At 43.1% G+C, this 16,425-nt stretch overlaps 1 protein-coding gene across 9 annotated transcripts in view; it reads left to right on the plus strand.

Annotated features, from left to right (window-relative positions):
• PRDM2 (PR/SET domain 2) overlaps positions 1-16,425 on the plus strand; it is a 121,785-nt gene that overhangs the window by 78,076 nt on the left and 27,284 nt on the right. For 6 of the 9 annotated variants that reach the window (XM_063103868.1, XM_063103870.1, XM_063103871.1 and 3 more), the window contains one exon: positions 623-5,042. The exons of 2 other annotated variants lie outside the window; for them this stretch is intronic. In XM_063103868.1, the coding sequence (XP_062959938.1) occupies positions 623-5,042 (4,420 nt within the window). Of the gene's footprint in view, positions 1-622; positions 5,043-8,557; positions 9,729-16,425 lie in introns of those variants that run through there. One more of the 9 variants, XM_063103869.1, reaches the window with a different exon arrangement.

Below are 16,425 nucleotides of genomic sequence, written 5' to 3' on the forward strand. Positions count from 1 at the left end.
TGATTGGGGTAGAACAGCCTAAGTTTCTCCAAAGTTTCTTTGACTTGAAAAACTTCTGATTACTGGAAAATGTTCTAGCTTTTAAATACATAGTTTTAGTCAGGAAGGAGAGAGTCTCATCTACTCTAGACAGACTACTAAGAATCTAACCTGGTGATAATGCTTAGCAATTTCCTCATTTCAGTTTGGAATCATGAGACATTGGAATATACAGCTAGTCTTCAGAAATTTAATATCAGCTACTTCAACACTTAGCACTACGGTTCCTGTGAACGAAGATGTATATACTCATTTATTTGTGTGACTAAACACAGAAGAGCACCTAAGCTCCACATGGACATTCTTGTCTGTTGTGTTTCATGTATGTATCCTCATTGCCCAGAATGTTGCCTGGTACTTAGCAGGCACTCTGTAAATATTTGTTGAATGAATGAGTGAAATGGTCTCATACCTAACACAACTCCATAAATGAAACATATAAAGTACGAGTTATTTATTGTTAATCGTAATCTCCCTTACACATTTTAGGTGGTAAGGGAAATAACTTGAATCATACAAATTGATCACAACATGGCTGGTTTCCATGCTTCACTTCCGTGCCTCTGCTCCATGTGCTTTCTAGGTCCTAAAGAAGAGGAAGAGAAGCCTTCAGCATCGGCACTTGAGCAGCCGGCCGTTCTTCAGGAGGTGGCTGGTCAGAGTGTGCTTCCAGAACTAGTTACTCCTCCCCCTGCCTGTGAGTCACAGCCAGAACCAGGCGAGAAACCAGAAGCAACAAATTGTGAGGCGAATGATGTGGAGGAAGAGGAGGAGGAGGAGGACGACGACGATGATGATGAGTTAGAAGAAGAGGGGGAGGAAGAAGCTGACAGGCCGAATGAGAATTCTGTGAAAGAACCAGAAATACGATGTGATGAGAAGCCAGAAGATTTATTAGAAGAACCAAAAGATATTTCAGAAGAAACTCTTGAAGACTGTCCAGAGGTAGCGCCTGTTATCAGAATCCCCAAAACTAAAGAAGAGTCTAATGGTGATATATTTGAAGCATTCATGTTTCCATGTCAGCATTGTGAAAGGAAGTTTACAACCAAACAGGGGCTTGAACGTCACATGCATATCCATATATCTACAGTCAATCATGCTTTCAAATGCAAGTACTGTGGGAAAGCATTTGGCACACAGATTAACAGGCGGCGGCATGAGCGTCGCCATGAAGCAGGGTTAAAGCGGAAACCCGGCCCAACACTACAGCCATCAGAGGACCTCGCTGATGGCAGAGTATCTGGAGAAAGTGTTGCTCCTAAAGATGAATTGAATCCTCCCTATCTTGGGCAAAACTGTCTGATCTTGAATTCAGAGAAAGCTTCCCAAGAAACAGTAAATTCTTCTGTTATAGAAGAGAACGGGGAAGTTAAAGCACTTCATCCGTGCAAATATTGTAAAAAGGTTTTTGGAACTCATACTAATATGAGAAGGCATCAGCGTAGAGTTCATGAGCGCCATCTGATTCCCAAAGGTGTACGGCGAAAAGGAGGCCTCCATGAAGAGCCACAGCCTCCAGCTGAACAGGCCCAACCCACCCAGAACATCTATGTACCAAGCACAGAGCCAGAGGAGGAAGGGGAAGCAGATGACGTGTACATCATGGATATTTCTAGCAATATCTCTGAAAACTTAAATTACTATATTGATGGTAAAATTCAGACTAACAGCAGCACTAGTAACTGTGATGTGATTGAGATGGAATCTAATTCGGCAGACTTGTATGGTATAAATTGTCTGCTCACTCCAGTTACAGTGGAAATCACTCAGAATATAAAGACCACACAGGTCCCTATAACAGATGATTTTCCTAAAGAGCCTTCCAGCAGCACAAACAGTGAATCCAAGAAACGGAGAACTGCTAGTCCACCTGTGCTACCCAAAATTAAAGCTGAAACAGATTCTGACCCTGTAGGACCCTCGTGTTCCTTGAGTCTGCCTCTTAGCATATCAACGACAGAGGCAGTATCTTTCCATAAGGAGAAAAGTGTGTATTTGTCGTCAAAGCTCAAACAGCTTCTTCAAACCCAGGATAAACTAGCTCCTCCTGCAGGGATTTCGGCAAGTGAAATACCTAAACTAGGTCCTGTTTGTGTGTCTGCTCCCGCGTCTATGTTGCCGGTGACCTCAAGTAGGTTTAAGAGGCGGACCAGCTCTCCTCCCAGTTCTCCACAGCACAGTCCTGCCCTCCGAGACTTCGGGAAGGCAAGTGATGGGAAAGCAGCATGGACCGATGCAGTTCTGACTTCCAAGAAACCCAAATTAGAAAGTCATAGCAACTCACCAGCGTGGAGTTTGTCTGGGAGAGATGAGAAAGAAACTGGAAGCCCTCCGTGCTTTGAGGAATATAAAATATCTAAAGAGTGGGCAGCCAGTTCTACTTTTAGCAATGTGTGCAACCAACAGCCTCTGGATTTATCCAGCGGTGTCAAACAGAAGGCTGAGGGTACAGGCAAGACTTCAGTCCCATGGGAATCTGTATTAGATCTCAGTGTGCATAAAAAGCCTTGTAGTGAATCTGAAGGCAAGGAATTCAAAGAAAATCATTCGATGCAGCAAACTTGTAGTGCTGTAAAGAAAAAGAAACCGACCACCTGCATGCTGCAGAAGGTTCTTCTCAATGAATATAATGGCATCGATTTACCCATAGAAAATACTGCAGATGTGACCAGGAGCCCAAGTCCTTGTAAAGCCCTGGATGCCCAACCAGATCCTGACCTTGGTCCTGACTCTAGTTTCTCAGCCCCCACTGTCGAGTCTCCACCTGATGTTTGTCCATCACCCACCCTACAGACATCTTCCCTTTCTTCTGGTCAGCTGCCTCCTCTCTTGGTCCCCACAGATCCCTCTTCTCCTCCACCCTGTCCTCCTGTGTTAACTGTTGCCACTCCGCCCCCTCCCCTCCTCCCTACTGTGCCTCTTCCAGCCCCCTCTTCCAGCACATCTCCTCACCGGTGTCCCTCTCCTCTCTCGAATGCCACTGCGCAGTCTCCACTTCCGATTCTGTCCCCCACGGTGTCCCCCTCTCCCTCTCCCATTCCTCCCGTGGAGCCTCTGATGGCTGCCACTTCACCCGGGCCTCCAACACTCTCCTCTTCCTCCTCTTCCTCTTCCCCTTCTTCCTCCTCCTCCTCTTCCTCCTCTTCCTCCTCTTCGTTCTCTTCTTCATCTTCCTTCTCTTCCCCTTCGCCACCTCCTCTCTCAGCAGTGTCATCCGTTGTTTCCTCTGGTGATAATTTGGAGGCTTCTCTCCCCATGATATCTTTCAAACAGGAGGAATTAGAGAGTGAAAGTCTGAAACCCAGGGAAGAGCCTCAGTCTGCACTTGAACAGGATATTGTTCAGGAAACATTCAACAAAAACTTTGTTTGCAATGTCTGTGAATCACCTTTTCTTTCCATTAAAGATCTAACCAAACATTTATCTATTCATGCTGAAGAATGGCCCTTCAAATGTGAATTTTGTGTGCAGCTTTTTAAGGATAAAACTGATTTGTCAGAGCATCGCTTTTTGCTTCATGGAGTTGGGAATATCTTTGTGTGTTCCGTTTGTAAAAAAGAATTTGCTTTTTTGTGCAACTTGCAGCAGCACCAGCGAGATCTCCACCCAGATAAGGTGTGCACACACCATGAGTTTGAAAGTGGGACTCTGAGGCCCCAGAATTTCACAGATCCCAGCAAGGCCCATATAGAGCATATGCAGAATTTGCCAGAAGATCCTTTAGAAACTTCTAAAGAAGAGGAGGAGTTAAATGATTCCTCTGAAGAACTTTATACAACTATAAAAATAATGGCTTCTGGAATAAAGACGAAAGATCCAGATGTTCGATTGGGTCTCAATCAGCATTATCCAAGCTTTAAACCACCTCCATTTCAGTACCATCACCGAAACCCCATGGGTATTGGTGTGACAGCCACAAACTTCACCACACACAATATTCCACAGACTTTTACTACTGCCATTCGCTGTACAAAATGTGGAAAAGGTGTTGACAACATGCCTGAGTTACACAAACATATCCTAGCATGTGCTTCTGCAAGTGACAAGAAGAGGTATACCCCTAAGAAAAATCCAGTACCATTGAAGCAAACTGTGCAACCCAAAAATGGTGTGGTGGTTTTAGATAACTCTGGGAAAAATGCCTTCAGGCGAATGGGACAACCCAAAAGACTAAATTTTAGTGTTGAGCTCAGCAAAATGTCATCGAATAAGCTCAAATTAAATGCATTGAAGAAAAAAAATCAGCTTGTCCAGAAAGCAATCCTTCAAAAAAACAAATCTGCCAAGCAGAAGGCAGACTTAAAAAATGCTCCTGAGTCATCCTCTCACATCTGCCCTTACTGTCGTAGAGAATTCACCTACATCGGAAGCCTCAACAAGCATGCGGCTTTCAGCTGTCCCAAAAAGCCCCTTTCTCCTGCCAAAAAAAAGGTTTCTCATTCATCCAAGAAAGGCGGACACTCATCACCTGCTAGTAGTGACAAAAACAGTAACAGCAGCCACCGCAGACGGACAGCGGATGCAGAGATTAAGATGCAAAACACGCACGCTCCTTTGGGCAAGACCAGAGCCCGCAGCTCAGGCCCCGCACAAAGCCCACCGGCCTCCTCGTCCTTCAGGTCCAAGCAGAATGTCAAATTCGTAGCTTCGGTTAAGTCGAGAAAGCCAAGCTCCTCTTCCCTAAGGAACTCCAGCCCGATAAGGATGGCCAGGATAACTCATGTTGAGGGGAAGAAGCCCAAAGCTGTGGCCAAGAATCATTCTGCTCAGCTCTCTAGCAAAACGTCCCGGAGCCTGCACGTGAGGGTGCAGAAAAGCAAAGCTGTTCTACAAAGCAAATCTGCTTTGGCGAGTAAGAAAAGAACAGACCGGTTCAGTATAAAATCTAGAGAACGGAGTGGGGGGCCGATCACCCGAAGCCTTCAGCTGGCAGCTGCTGCCGACCTGGGTGAAAACAAGAGAGAGGACAGCAGTGTCAAGCAGGAGCTGAAGGACTTCAGGTAAGCCTGAGAGCTTGGGGGAGGTAAGGACTGGAGAGAAAACAGTGTACTTGTCCATGGGTATTTTTTTTTTTTTTTCTTTTTTCTTTTTCCTGTAAAATTTTGACCTGAGCATTTAAAGTAAATAGCTGTTGCGTAAGTTGTTGGCATGAAGGTTCACTGCTCTGGCTGCTGTTGAGATGAATAAGTAGTTTTTATTTCAGACTTAGGACTTACAGAGTGGTACCATTTCTTTAATAGGGCCAGGTGCAAACTTAATTAGAAACCGTGGAATGCTCTCCAAAGTACCCTATATGAAAAGAAATGCTCTCAAATTTCCTCTGTATCTTGAGTATCACCTCAGTGTCACTTGTATTATTTCCCGATCATAGGTCATCTCTTAGGTTAAGATAGATCACTGAGTTCATTCGTAAACTACATTACAATCTTGTTTAATATTTCTGTGGCTTAAACAGAGTTATGGTAACTAAGACTGCTTTTATTATTCATGCTTTCTTTCATTGCCAGTGTTTTGATTGTAAAAATTTGTTGCATTGATTAAAACAAAACCCCGTAATCCTTTAAAAGTGCCTTATCTTCCATCCTCCTCTCCTGCCTGTCTCCAGACGTAGGGTAATAAACAAGCCAGGTTCTAAAGGTGGGGAGGAAGGGCAGGAGGGAGCGCTTAGAGCCCCGTGGCCAGGAGCAGGAGGGAGCGCTTAGAGCCCCGTGGTGAGGAGGTGAGGAGGGCACCTGCGGTTCTTTCAGGCACAGGTGGCACCCAGGGCAGATCTGCCTCATTTATCAGTGCCTGGTTCCCCACTAAGGAAGTAAAGATTCATCTTAGATTTGAGGTGACTTTATTGCTTTTATTCTATGTTCTCCCTATGTTAAGAACTGTTCTTAGTGACAGATAAAAAGATATGGCAGTAGTTAAATTTATTACATTGAGTTTTCAAACTTTTTAAGGCTCCTAAGCTGAGTTGATGTGCATTCCTGGAATTCCTGCTATTTCCTGAATAATGCCGACAGGTCGATCTCATGTGAAATTATTTCTCAGATAGCATTTCTGCAAAGTATTTTTAAGTCTTGCCTTTCAGAGTGTGCTGCCTGACCTGACTCTAGGCTTTCATGAGTGTAACTTTGGGTGTCTGAAAATTCTTCGGTGTTTTAAGTAAATAAGATTAGGAATAACTAGCGTGACTGCTATCTTGGAGAGGTCATGAGGACACAAACATGCCATTATCACTGCATAAATGATCAGGTAGAATTCTTGGTGCTGGTATGCCTTAAATGAAGGCTACAGAAAGATGTAGTGAAGAATCATTACCCAAGGCTGACTTGAATGATTTACTAGAATTAAAGGATCGGAATTTTTTAAAGCTACTTCATAAATGTGTTAAATGTTCAGTTGCTATAGATCTCATCAGCATTTGGTCTCTGGCTGTGGCACATGCATAAATAGCATCTTGAAGGTTAGCATGGTAAAAATGAACACCTGTTTACCAACAGTCCAAGCTGCAGGCCTTTAGCAATTTTAACTGTGTACCTGTTTGTGCTCAGTCTGTGTTCTGGAGGTTCCACACCAACAGCACGTTATTGGACTGAGGCTTTTTCAAGTTGCTTATGTCTTAATCAGAATATGCCGTCATTTTCACAGATTTACTAAAAAACTCCTCCCAGGTGTTTGGTGCTTAGAATGTACAGTGTCTATCAGTTCTTGCCTCCCATATTGCTTGTTTTGTACTGGATCTCATTTATACAGTTCAAGGGTAAAGTTGTTATGGAAATATTACGTACTATAAAGAAAAGGTCTCTGATTAAGTGTAAATTTATGAAGTTCATTCGGTTAGCCTCTTACCCACCCAGCGCTTTTCGAAGAAACCTTAAGACTACAAAGGACTAAAGTGCCTAAAAACTTGTGTCTCCCTTCCTTGCTCCAGCTAATTTTAATTATTTTGCTGTGTTTGATAGTTAACAGAGGGTTACGTTGCTGGAGTGAAATTTGGCCTATAAGGAAGCACAGAAGAATCAGATAAGAAAACACTGGTGTTGTCCTCATTGGTAGATGGTAGCGACAGGCACCCGTGGTAGCTGCTCCTCCTCTCTGGGAGTCACTGGAACTGTGCTGTGGACACATCTGTAGGATGGCAGGGGTATTACCCAAGGGTCCTCTTACCAAGTGACCAGAAACTTCCAAGTGAAGTATTTTTGGAAATTAAAAAAGCAAATATTCAACAGGACATCATATTTTGACGGTCTGGATGCAAGAGTGGACAATTCTTCAAAAAGTTTGTTTTGGTCTTAGTATCTTGTAGTGAATTTAGTACAAAACTGGAATTCCTAAGGGGATTCAGACCTGGGGAACATGACGATTGTCGTTAATGTCTCATCCAGGGCTGTTCCAGAGTAGAACTCATCCTCAGTACACATTTGTCATATAACATTGATAAGGAGTTGTGTTAACTACAGTTGTCTTCCCATTTCAGTATAGTTCTACTTCTAAGTTTTGTTTAGGTATGATTCCATGATGCAAAGCATCTATTATATGCTGAGAAATACTCGCTTTCACGCTGATTTCAGTAATTTTGCTTTACTTACCCTGTTGCACACTCAGGGACTTATCACAGAACTGGTAGTGCATCCTTTTCCTGCGTATTTCTTTACAACAAACTGTGATTAAGAGCTAGTCCCCAGCACCCAGATGTTTTGCATTTGAATGCCAGTTAGAATTCCACAGCTTTTCAAGTATATGCTTGTAGTCAGCCATGTGAATGTAGTCAGAGTTCTCCACGTAATACTGAGAGCTCAGCAGAGTTCACTAGTTGGTTGTTTCCTGGAGCACAAGCCATTGTGCCAATCAGGGTGTAAAAAAGACGTGCTCCAAATCCTCTTCTTAGGACAAAGCAGCAAAAGAAAGCAGTCGTGCCACCCATCTTTCTAATCAGCTCTTGCTTAATACAGTGACAGCCCCCCTGCCTCCGCCAGTGTGCGGTCAGAGCCTACCTGTGGCTTTTTGGTGGTACTGAGTTTACATCTGTTGTTGAGGGTTCATTTCCACAGGCTCCAGTAAGACAAAGAGAAGGAAAAAGGTACATTCTCTACTCGCCTTTTAGCCGTTTTTCACCTTTGTAAAATCTCAACGTGTTTTTACATTCTTTAATGCTCCTTTTAGAGCAACTTTTTTCTTTTTGTACTGAGTTACCATTGCAACCAGTCAAGAAAACTTACAGAAAAGCAAAATGAAATTCCAGACCAAGTCTTCCCATTTGCCATGAATTGATTCAAAAAATAAAACGAGAATTTCTCATGTCTGCATTTCTGCTGCACCATTCAGAAATGGACCTTCTGGTAGTTGCTGCCAGCGTGCATCTTCTGAGTAGGACACGCGAGTTCCTAAGTACCTTAAGAGACATTCATGTGTTGCTGTCTTAATAACATTTGTCTTATGGTCTGCTCACCTTTTTCTTTAACATGGTCAATTCATGTAAGGTTATGTTATGTTGTCATTTATCTTCAGTTTTCTTATTTTCTAGGAACTTCCTGTAGAAAAGCCCCCAAAACAAAACAAATCTTAATTGACTAAAAGATATTGCATGCTCAACTTAGGATAAGCACTACGGCAAAGGATACGAAATCTACCAAGCTTGCAAGACCAGTTGAAGCTGACTCAAAAATCCTAACACACAACTGATTGCCGGCAGGCTTCTTGTTGCCCTGGTTAGAGTCAGGCATCCGCTTCTTCGGTGGAGCCCACCAGGCATGCTGGGCTCCCAGGTGATTGAGATCCAAAGAGAAGGGCACTGTAAGACAGGCCAGATGAACTGGCTCTTCGTCACGGGACTGGTAACTCAGATCTGAGTGTGGCCCCTGTTTTTTTCACATAGAGAAAGGAATGATTTACACTTCACCTTGCAAAGCAAGTTCTCTGTTTTCTCAGTAGTTTGATGTAGATTTCAGGGATGGTAAATTCGGATGCACTCATTTAAAATGTTTTGGTCACACACCAGCTCTTGATGCCTTCCTTTTTAATGAACTATAGACGCAGAGAGAGGCATTTAGCTGATCTCTTATTTTTTGTTTTGTTTTTTTCTTTTTAATCACAAGCCAGATTGCCAGCATAATGGAGAGGAAACCAGATTGGATATGGACTCTTGTTTTATGCCTCTTCTAGTGTCATGTTTATATATCCAAATGGACAGCATCCTCTCAGGTTATTATCTGGCACTAATTTATAACTATTATCAGATACTATGTAGCAATATATTAATGCACAAGATGCATCCCAGGCCTGTATAGCTATGTGTCTGCACATAAGTGTAAATGAACTTACATAACAGGTTTTATACTTCAGTCTCTATCAGAGATAAAAAAAAAAAACAAAAAAAACAAATTGGCCTCTTCGTAAACATATGAGTATCGTTTCTCCATGTGGTTTTATGCTTCCCCCCAAATTAAATGGCTGAGTTGGTGGAAAATGGCCAGGTTTTATTCATACGGTATTTTTTGTTGTTGTTGTTCTCAACTTTTAAAGTAATCTACCTCTTAAAGTTTGTAGTTTGATGCTTGTTCGGTGAATTTGTGCCACTTTAACCCTTCCACTGTCATTCCCATTTTGTTACATTTCTGTTAACGGGGACTTTATGTTGAAAGATTGTATAAAGCATTTGTAGCAGTTTGAAAATAAAATATTTAAAGTTATTTAAATTGTTTTGGATGCTTCAATTGTATTATATGTGATTTACATTTTACACTTTTGTTTGAGTTGTTAATCTGGAGAGTGTTCCTGTATTGAAGTTTGCTGTTAGTTATTTTATTGTTTCTTGTTGGAGAGTGCTATAAAAGACTATTCTAATGAAAACATTAAAATTTACAATTTGTCATACAAAAGGGGTTGTCCATTGATTTTAACGAATGTAGCCTTGAAAGAGAGAGAGAGAGAGAGAGAGGTGTTGGTTCTAGACAGACAAGTTGAGAGTGGTGTTTGCTGTTTTTCCTCTTCCAGGATGAAATTAATCATTGGTCTTGTCAGAAGAATTAAAGATTTTTTATGCTATTACTATGGACACTTAATAACTAGGGGAGAATTGAAATGATACATTTTATACAATTGTAACCAATAAAAAACTTTCTAAACACTTGTGAAAGGACTGCATTTTGTACATAATTGGGAGCAGTTAAGAGGAAAAAACGAAGGACCATGGAGGACTGTTCAAAGTCTGCACTCTTTAATTAAAAAGTGCGGCGTGTGGTCACCCCACTGGACCTCTGCTCACTTGTTTCTGTTTGGCACTGACTGAACATTTGCCACTTCCAATTGCTATATCCTGTCTAGAGGGTCGACATGCAGTTGGACAGGGGTGCTCAGATGTACCTTGTGAACTCACTTTGCTAAGAGCAAAATAAAGAACTTCATGTATGGGGTCTTACCTTCCTCTGTGCTTGCTGACAGTTTAGTTTGTGCATTGATTTTTATTTTTATGAATCTTCAAAGACTGAAACAAGCTGTAATGTTTGTATTAAGTTTATATGAAATTGCCATTTTTTAAGGTTAACAGTGGTTGACAATAAGCAGTTGCATGTAGTCCAACCTCATTGCACTGGTTCTCACGCCCTCTGTCACTCCTCCTCAGGGAAAGGTGGTAAAGGGATGACCAGCTTCCCTTGGCCAGATGTTCCCAATTCTAGTTCAGTGAGAAAAACCCAGGGAAGAGGAGGAGAGGTTGTTGGGAGCTTGTAAATGGTCTTCAGTATTAGCAGTTGTAAAAGCTCTCTGAAATGAACACAGCACTGAACACGCAGTGGTGCCCCATTGAGGAATTGAACTTGACAGAGAGGAAGGGTACAGGCCTGGGAAGGAGAGCTGGCTTTCCTTCTTGGCCCAGCTGCTTGCCCCTCAGCCATCCCTAGGCTTTCAGGACAGGCCAGAAACAGTGCCCCTCTGCTTCCTGGCTTTGGTGGTTAAGCCTCGGGCAAGTTCTTTGTTTTCTGGATCTTAGTTCCCAATCTGCAAAAAGCAGAGGAGTGGACTAGATGGTCTCTCAGTGTTCCTATTAGAAGATTTTATTTTATTTTTTGTAAACTAGATGTGGACGTTGTCAGACACCTGCACTAGATTGAAAGGGTGGGGTGAGGTCTCTCCCATTCTCTCTTCGCAATGTCCCTGGCTCTCTCAGCAGTGCCTGGAACATGACAGGCACTCAGTGTTTTCTGAATGGTGGAATCCCCAAGAAGTTGATAAATGTCCATCTCACCAGGAAGGAGCTGCCCTGTTTTGCTTTTACTCTTTATAGATAACTAAAGCCTTCTGTCCCTGCTATTATTTTGAAGCATCTCACTGTGTTTCCAGTGATAAATCCCTCTCTAGGCTGGCTGTTTTAACTTGGCTGCTACAAGCACTTTCTAGCAGTATATTTTATGGAATGAATTTATTGAGTACCTAGTGTATGCTAGGCTGGTTCTAGGTGCTTAGGATACATCAGTGAACAGAATGGGCAAGAATCCTGACCCCCACGGAGCTTATATTTGCGTGGTGGCATTTTTCTCTTTTTTTGTGCTTCATGTTCAAAACCTCCTCACCTTGTCAGTTCCCCAAGGTGGGGTGGCCAGTTAGCTTAGCTCAGTTAATGCATTTGACATGTAGGTTTTGATTTGATATCAGGCCTTGCTTTGAATCGATTGACTTATTTCCATAAAGAAATCCATAAGAGGTGATTTACCTTGAAAACAGATTAGAGCACAGGTGGGTGGAAAGAGGGTAGACCCAGATATGAAGGCCACATTTACTGTGCTCTGAAAGCTAAGCTGCTTTGGGATCTGGCAGAAGTTTCTGGTAAAGCGCTGTTGAGGGTGTACTCGAGAGCCTTGAAAAGTGGACAAGCCATTTTGAGAAACTTCGAAAGAGAAGGAGCCACAAGCCACAATCCCTGCCTCTTTCTAGCATGGTAGCTTCTGAAACCCAGAGAGCTTGTTGAAACTACAGGTCCCTACAACCAGTCTTCTAAATTACGGGTGGGGCCTGGGTAGGTACAGACTGTACCTTAAAGCCCCTAGGTAATTTAAGTGCACAGTTAAGTATTTCTGAATTTACATTGGAAAAACTATAACGCGTGTGCTTGTAATTGCTGGAGTCCTGTGCCTTCCCCTTTGAGCCTCATAGGGCCACATGTAATCCCGGTAATCACTGTGCAAAGTAACCACTGTTGTTATTCCCATTTTTCCAGAGGCTGTGGGGTTGACCTGGGGGGTGGGGAGCATAGGGCTGTTTTGAAGCCCGTCTTGAGCCCTGAGCTGCAGAAAGGTAGAAGGACGGGGCAGTAGGCCTGGGGGGATAGGGGACAGCCAGCCTGTTGTGCAGTTTCTTTCTAGCTGACGTTTATTTCCAGGCCCAAACCCTGTCGGGCCCCTCCCTTCTGGTGCCTTCAGGGTTTGTCTCACAAACAGGACCTTAAAAACACAGTGCTGTGGGATAAAAAAAAAAAAAAAAAGATGATAGAAATGAGATCCAGATTGATGGGAATGACGACTTCTATGTTACCATTAAAGTTTATAGACAAAACATCCAGGAAGGGAAGAATACTTGAGGTCTGAGTGGATACAGCTTAGGGGAAAAAGCGTAAAAGTGCCTCTTGGTTGATCTGTTGAGACTGTATGCCCCAGGCTCTCCCCCCATCCCCACTCCTTGTGGGTCGCTTCTTCCCTCCCGCCTTGTGCTGCAGCTTAGCTTCTCCAAGCGGTTCAGGAGATGATCTGACACACTGCAGGGTGAATTCAGCGTGGCTTTGGAGGCTTGCTGTGTGCTAGGTCCCGTGCTGAGCGTTTGAAAAACTTGAATGTTTGCCAATAGCACCATGAGGTTGGGTGCTACTTAGTCAGGGAAACAGACTGCGGGACGTGATTTTGTTCAAAGGGCACCAAACCCTAAAGTGGTAAGTTGGAGGGTTTTTTTTTTTAATTTCATTTTTTCTAAATGTAGAATACAGACCTTCTCTATTAAAGGCTTTTCTGGCAGTATCAAACAAGAAATCTTCCCATGCAGCGAGACTGTTCGTTGGTCAGCAGCGGCTACTCGGCAGACTTCTCTAGTTTCACTCCTCTCTGTGGAATATATGTCCACCCCCGTCATAGACCAGTCGAGACAGGTCAGTCAACCTGGCTTCATAGAGCCATCTGCTTCATCAACAACAATCCATTTAACAGAAACCAGGTTCATTGCAGTAATACCCTTTGATTCTGAAAATGATTCTAAAGAGGGCACTTGGGGGTTGTCAGGCGTATCAGATACCACCAGAGAACCTTGACCTGTTGGCCCTTAGCCCAAAAAGTAAGTTGATCTTGACTTACCTCCCACCTCAGCAAATAGTGCATTATGTGCAAAACAGAGTATGTAAGATTAGAATGCCACAGCCGAGAGTTTCATCCATTTAGTTTTTGGATGAAAAATTAGAATTGGAAAAACCATAGTGACCCTGCATTAAATTACCTATATTTGCAAAAATTTCACTCAGTTGTAGGCCATTCAAAGGGGCTAAGAAATACTTTTATTGGAGTGCTCGAATACTTGATGAGCCGTTGGGGGTGATAGGATTTGTAGCTGCTTGTGTTTTCTGCCTCGCTTGTGCCAGGATTCCTTTTCATCTCTTTCCTACGGAAAGTGATATGAAATTCAGGCGGATGTTCCAGAGAACGTAAACATTATATGGAAGACAGTACCTAAATATGTCTTCGTGTATCCAGCTGATAAACTGCAGCAGGAAGCCAACCAGAGAAGCCACGTTTCTAAACATCCCTAGATAGGTGCCACCTGAGTCACACAGTACAGTGAGGGGCGAGAGAGCTGGGGTGTCATTTTAGTAAGGGTGGGAAGATGCAGATGCGTTTTAAAGCACAGGTTTCTGTTCTGAATCAGAGCATATTTAAGCTAAGGATATTTCCATTTCAGTGTTTAGACAGGAGCCTACTACTGTATAATCCGGAATTCTTCGTTATCTACTGAGTCTCACATTAAATCTAAATGTAAATTTTAAACAGGACTCATTTGATAAAGACCTGGTATTTTTTGCACAGGTAAGTTAATATCAAAAAGGTATTTAGGCCTTAGGATACTGTTGTGGCAATTTTAATTTTTTAACTTAAAAATAGAGTTTCAGTGTAAATCAGCTGAATTTGCTTTAATATTTCATTATTGCCAAAATGTAATATTTTACCATTCTTTATTGGAATGAAGTTACTTAAAACTCATATGGATTCAATTTTCCTTGCAGTAACATTCTCTTCTCACTTGCTTTTTATAATCACATCCAATCCTTGCCAACCCAGCTAGAGTTTAAGAACATTTTCAGATGGCTTCTATTTCCAAGCTATAATTGGACTTGTGAATTCAGGCACATTCTCCTGTAGTGATTCAGTCGGTCAGCCATTCAGAAAACATCTTTAAACGGTCAAATATGGATCATCAAGGTGTCCAGCTGTAGATCTGATGGACTCCATCCTGTGGCCAGAGAACAATCCCGTGCACAGGGACTTCTGATGTAGCCGTGACGGAAGTTGACACCTGAAGTAGTTGCTGGCCATTTCTCTTTGGGGGACACTGTTTTAAGTGCTTTACCTGGCTTAACTCATTATGAGCTCCCCCACCATCTGAGAGAGACAGTATTCTCATTTACAGATAAATCGAACGAGTCTGAGAGAGGCGACATCACTTGAATTACGTCCCACAGCTGTAAGTGGGGACTCCAAACCTGACCTGGTTCCAGAGCTCTGCTCAACTGCAGTGTGAAACCACGTAGTTCATTGTGCCTGTGGGTTTTAGAGAAGCTTGTATTTACATAACTATTGTGATCCCCAAATAGTTGATGCTGGTGTTATCACCCAGAGGGTGGTCTGTGGTCTCGTTGCACAGAGGTGGTGTAGCATAGTGTGAATGGCGTTGGCCTTGGACCCCTGCCGATCTGGGCTTTCATTCCCCGGGTACCCGGTGCCACTTGTGACTGTGAGGCACAGCCTGCCACTGGCTGAGCCTGGGCTTCCTGGTCTTCGATGGAATTACATGTGTTCTCCCCTACCATGTGGCTGAATGTTAAAGGAGGTGGAGTGTATTCCTGGTTAGGACTCAGTGACTGATGGCTGTGGTGGCGCTGGTGGTGACCGCTGATGATTACTCAGTGTCAGGTCCTTGAGCCCTCACAATATCAGACTTAGGAAGGCACCATTCAGGAAGCTGCCAGGGTTTAATAACCTGTCCCAGATGGGCAGGGGTGGATTGTGGATGATGATGATGATGATGAACTTGGATGAGGAGGATTGCTGAAGAAACTACTGATACTTTTGAAACGCCCCGAAAGAGAAGAATTAAAAGGTTCCTTCATGGAAACTGAGAAACATCAGTCTCTGTTAGTCTTACAGAATGGGTAATTACAACTTTTGGTGAGGCTAGGGCTTTTGTCAGGATTTTAAGACTCCTAAAAGCTCCTGGTTTGGTTTTGAGGTTTTGCTGTGATTTCATTGCAGGCTGTCGAAGTAGGTAAGGGCATTGGCTCTGGACCTGGAGCAGCTGATCAGCTGTCATGTCCTCCAAGAAGCCTTCCCTGACCATCCGATCTGAAGTACCGTCCTTGTCCCTCGTCCCTCTCTTTACTTTGCTTTACTGTTGTTCTTCAAGGCATTAGCCCTTCCATGCATTCTGCTATCGATCTGCTACTTTTACTGTATGCCTCCCCCTCCTTCAATGAGAATTCTACCCAGGCAAGAACTTTGTTTTGTTCACTGCTACATTTCCAGCATCTAGAATGGTGCCTGGCATGTAGTAATTGCTCAGTAAATATTTGTTGAATGCATAAAATATTTAAATCCTGGCTTTATCACATACCAGTTCTGTAACCTTCACCTCTGCAAGTTACTTCACCTCCCTAAGCCCCAGTTTTCCTTTCTGTACAATGTCAATAATCAGTCTGACCACAAGGATGGCTGTGATGACAACAGATACGCCTGTAAGGACCACAGGTGCTGCCTGACAGTAAGTGCTATAAATGTTAGCTGCTGTCATTATCATTATTGTAAGAAGTCCTCTCAAAGCTCAGTTTGAATCTGGTGAAAAGTATGGCTGGTATTCAAAGCTGACGTGTGACGTATGAGATGTTACGACAGCACGGGTTGCAGTAGCCAGGACATCTGGATCATCTCCTTCCTCTGCCCAGGAGAAAGCTCTCAAGTGGCCTGTCACTCCTCTGGTCCTGTTGCCAGTGATACCTGGGGCCTTTGCTGTGTCTCAGCCTGGTCAGAGCTGTTCATATACAGACCACAGCTGCTCCCTTTCTACGGCTGGAGTTCCCACCCATCAGAACTAAAGAGAAATGAACTGTAAGACAGGAAATCATTTTTCAAGTCAGAGTGAGAAAAAATGATT

The sequence above is a fragment of the Cynocephalus volans genome, chromosome 8 (genome assembly GCF_027409185.1).
Source record: "Cynocephalus volans isolate mCynVol1 chromosome 8, mCynVol1.pri, whole genome shotgun sequence".
Taxonomy (NCBI): Eukaryota; Metazoa; Chordata; class Mammalia; order Dermoptera; family Cynocephalidae; genus Cynocephalus; species Cynocephalus volans.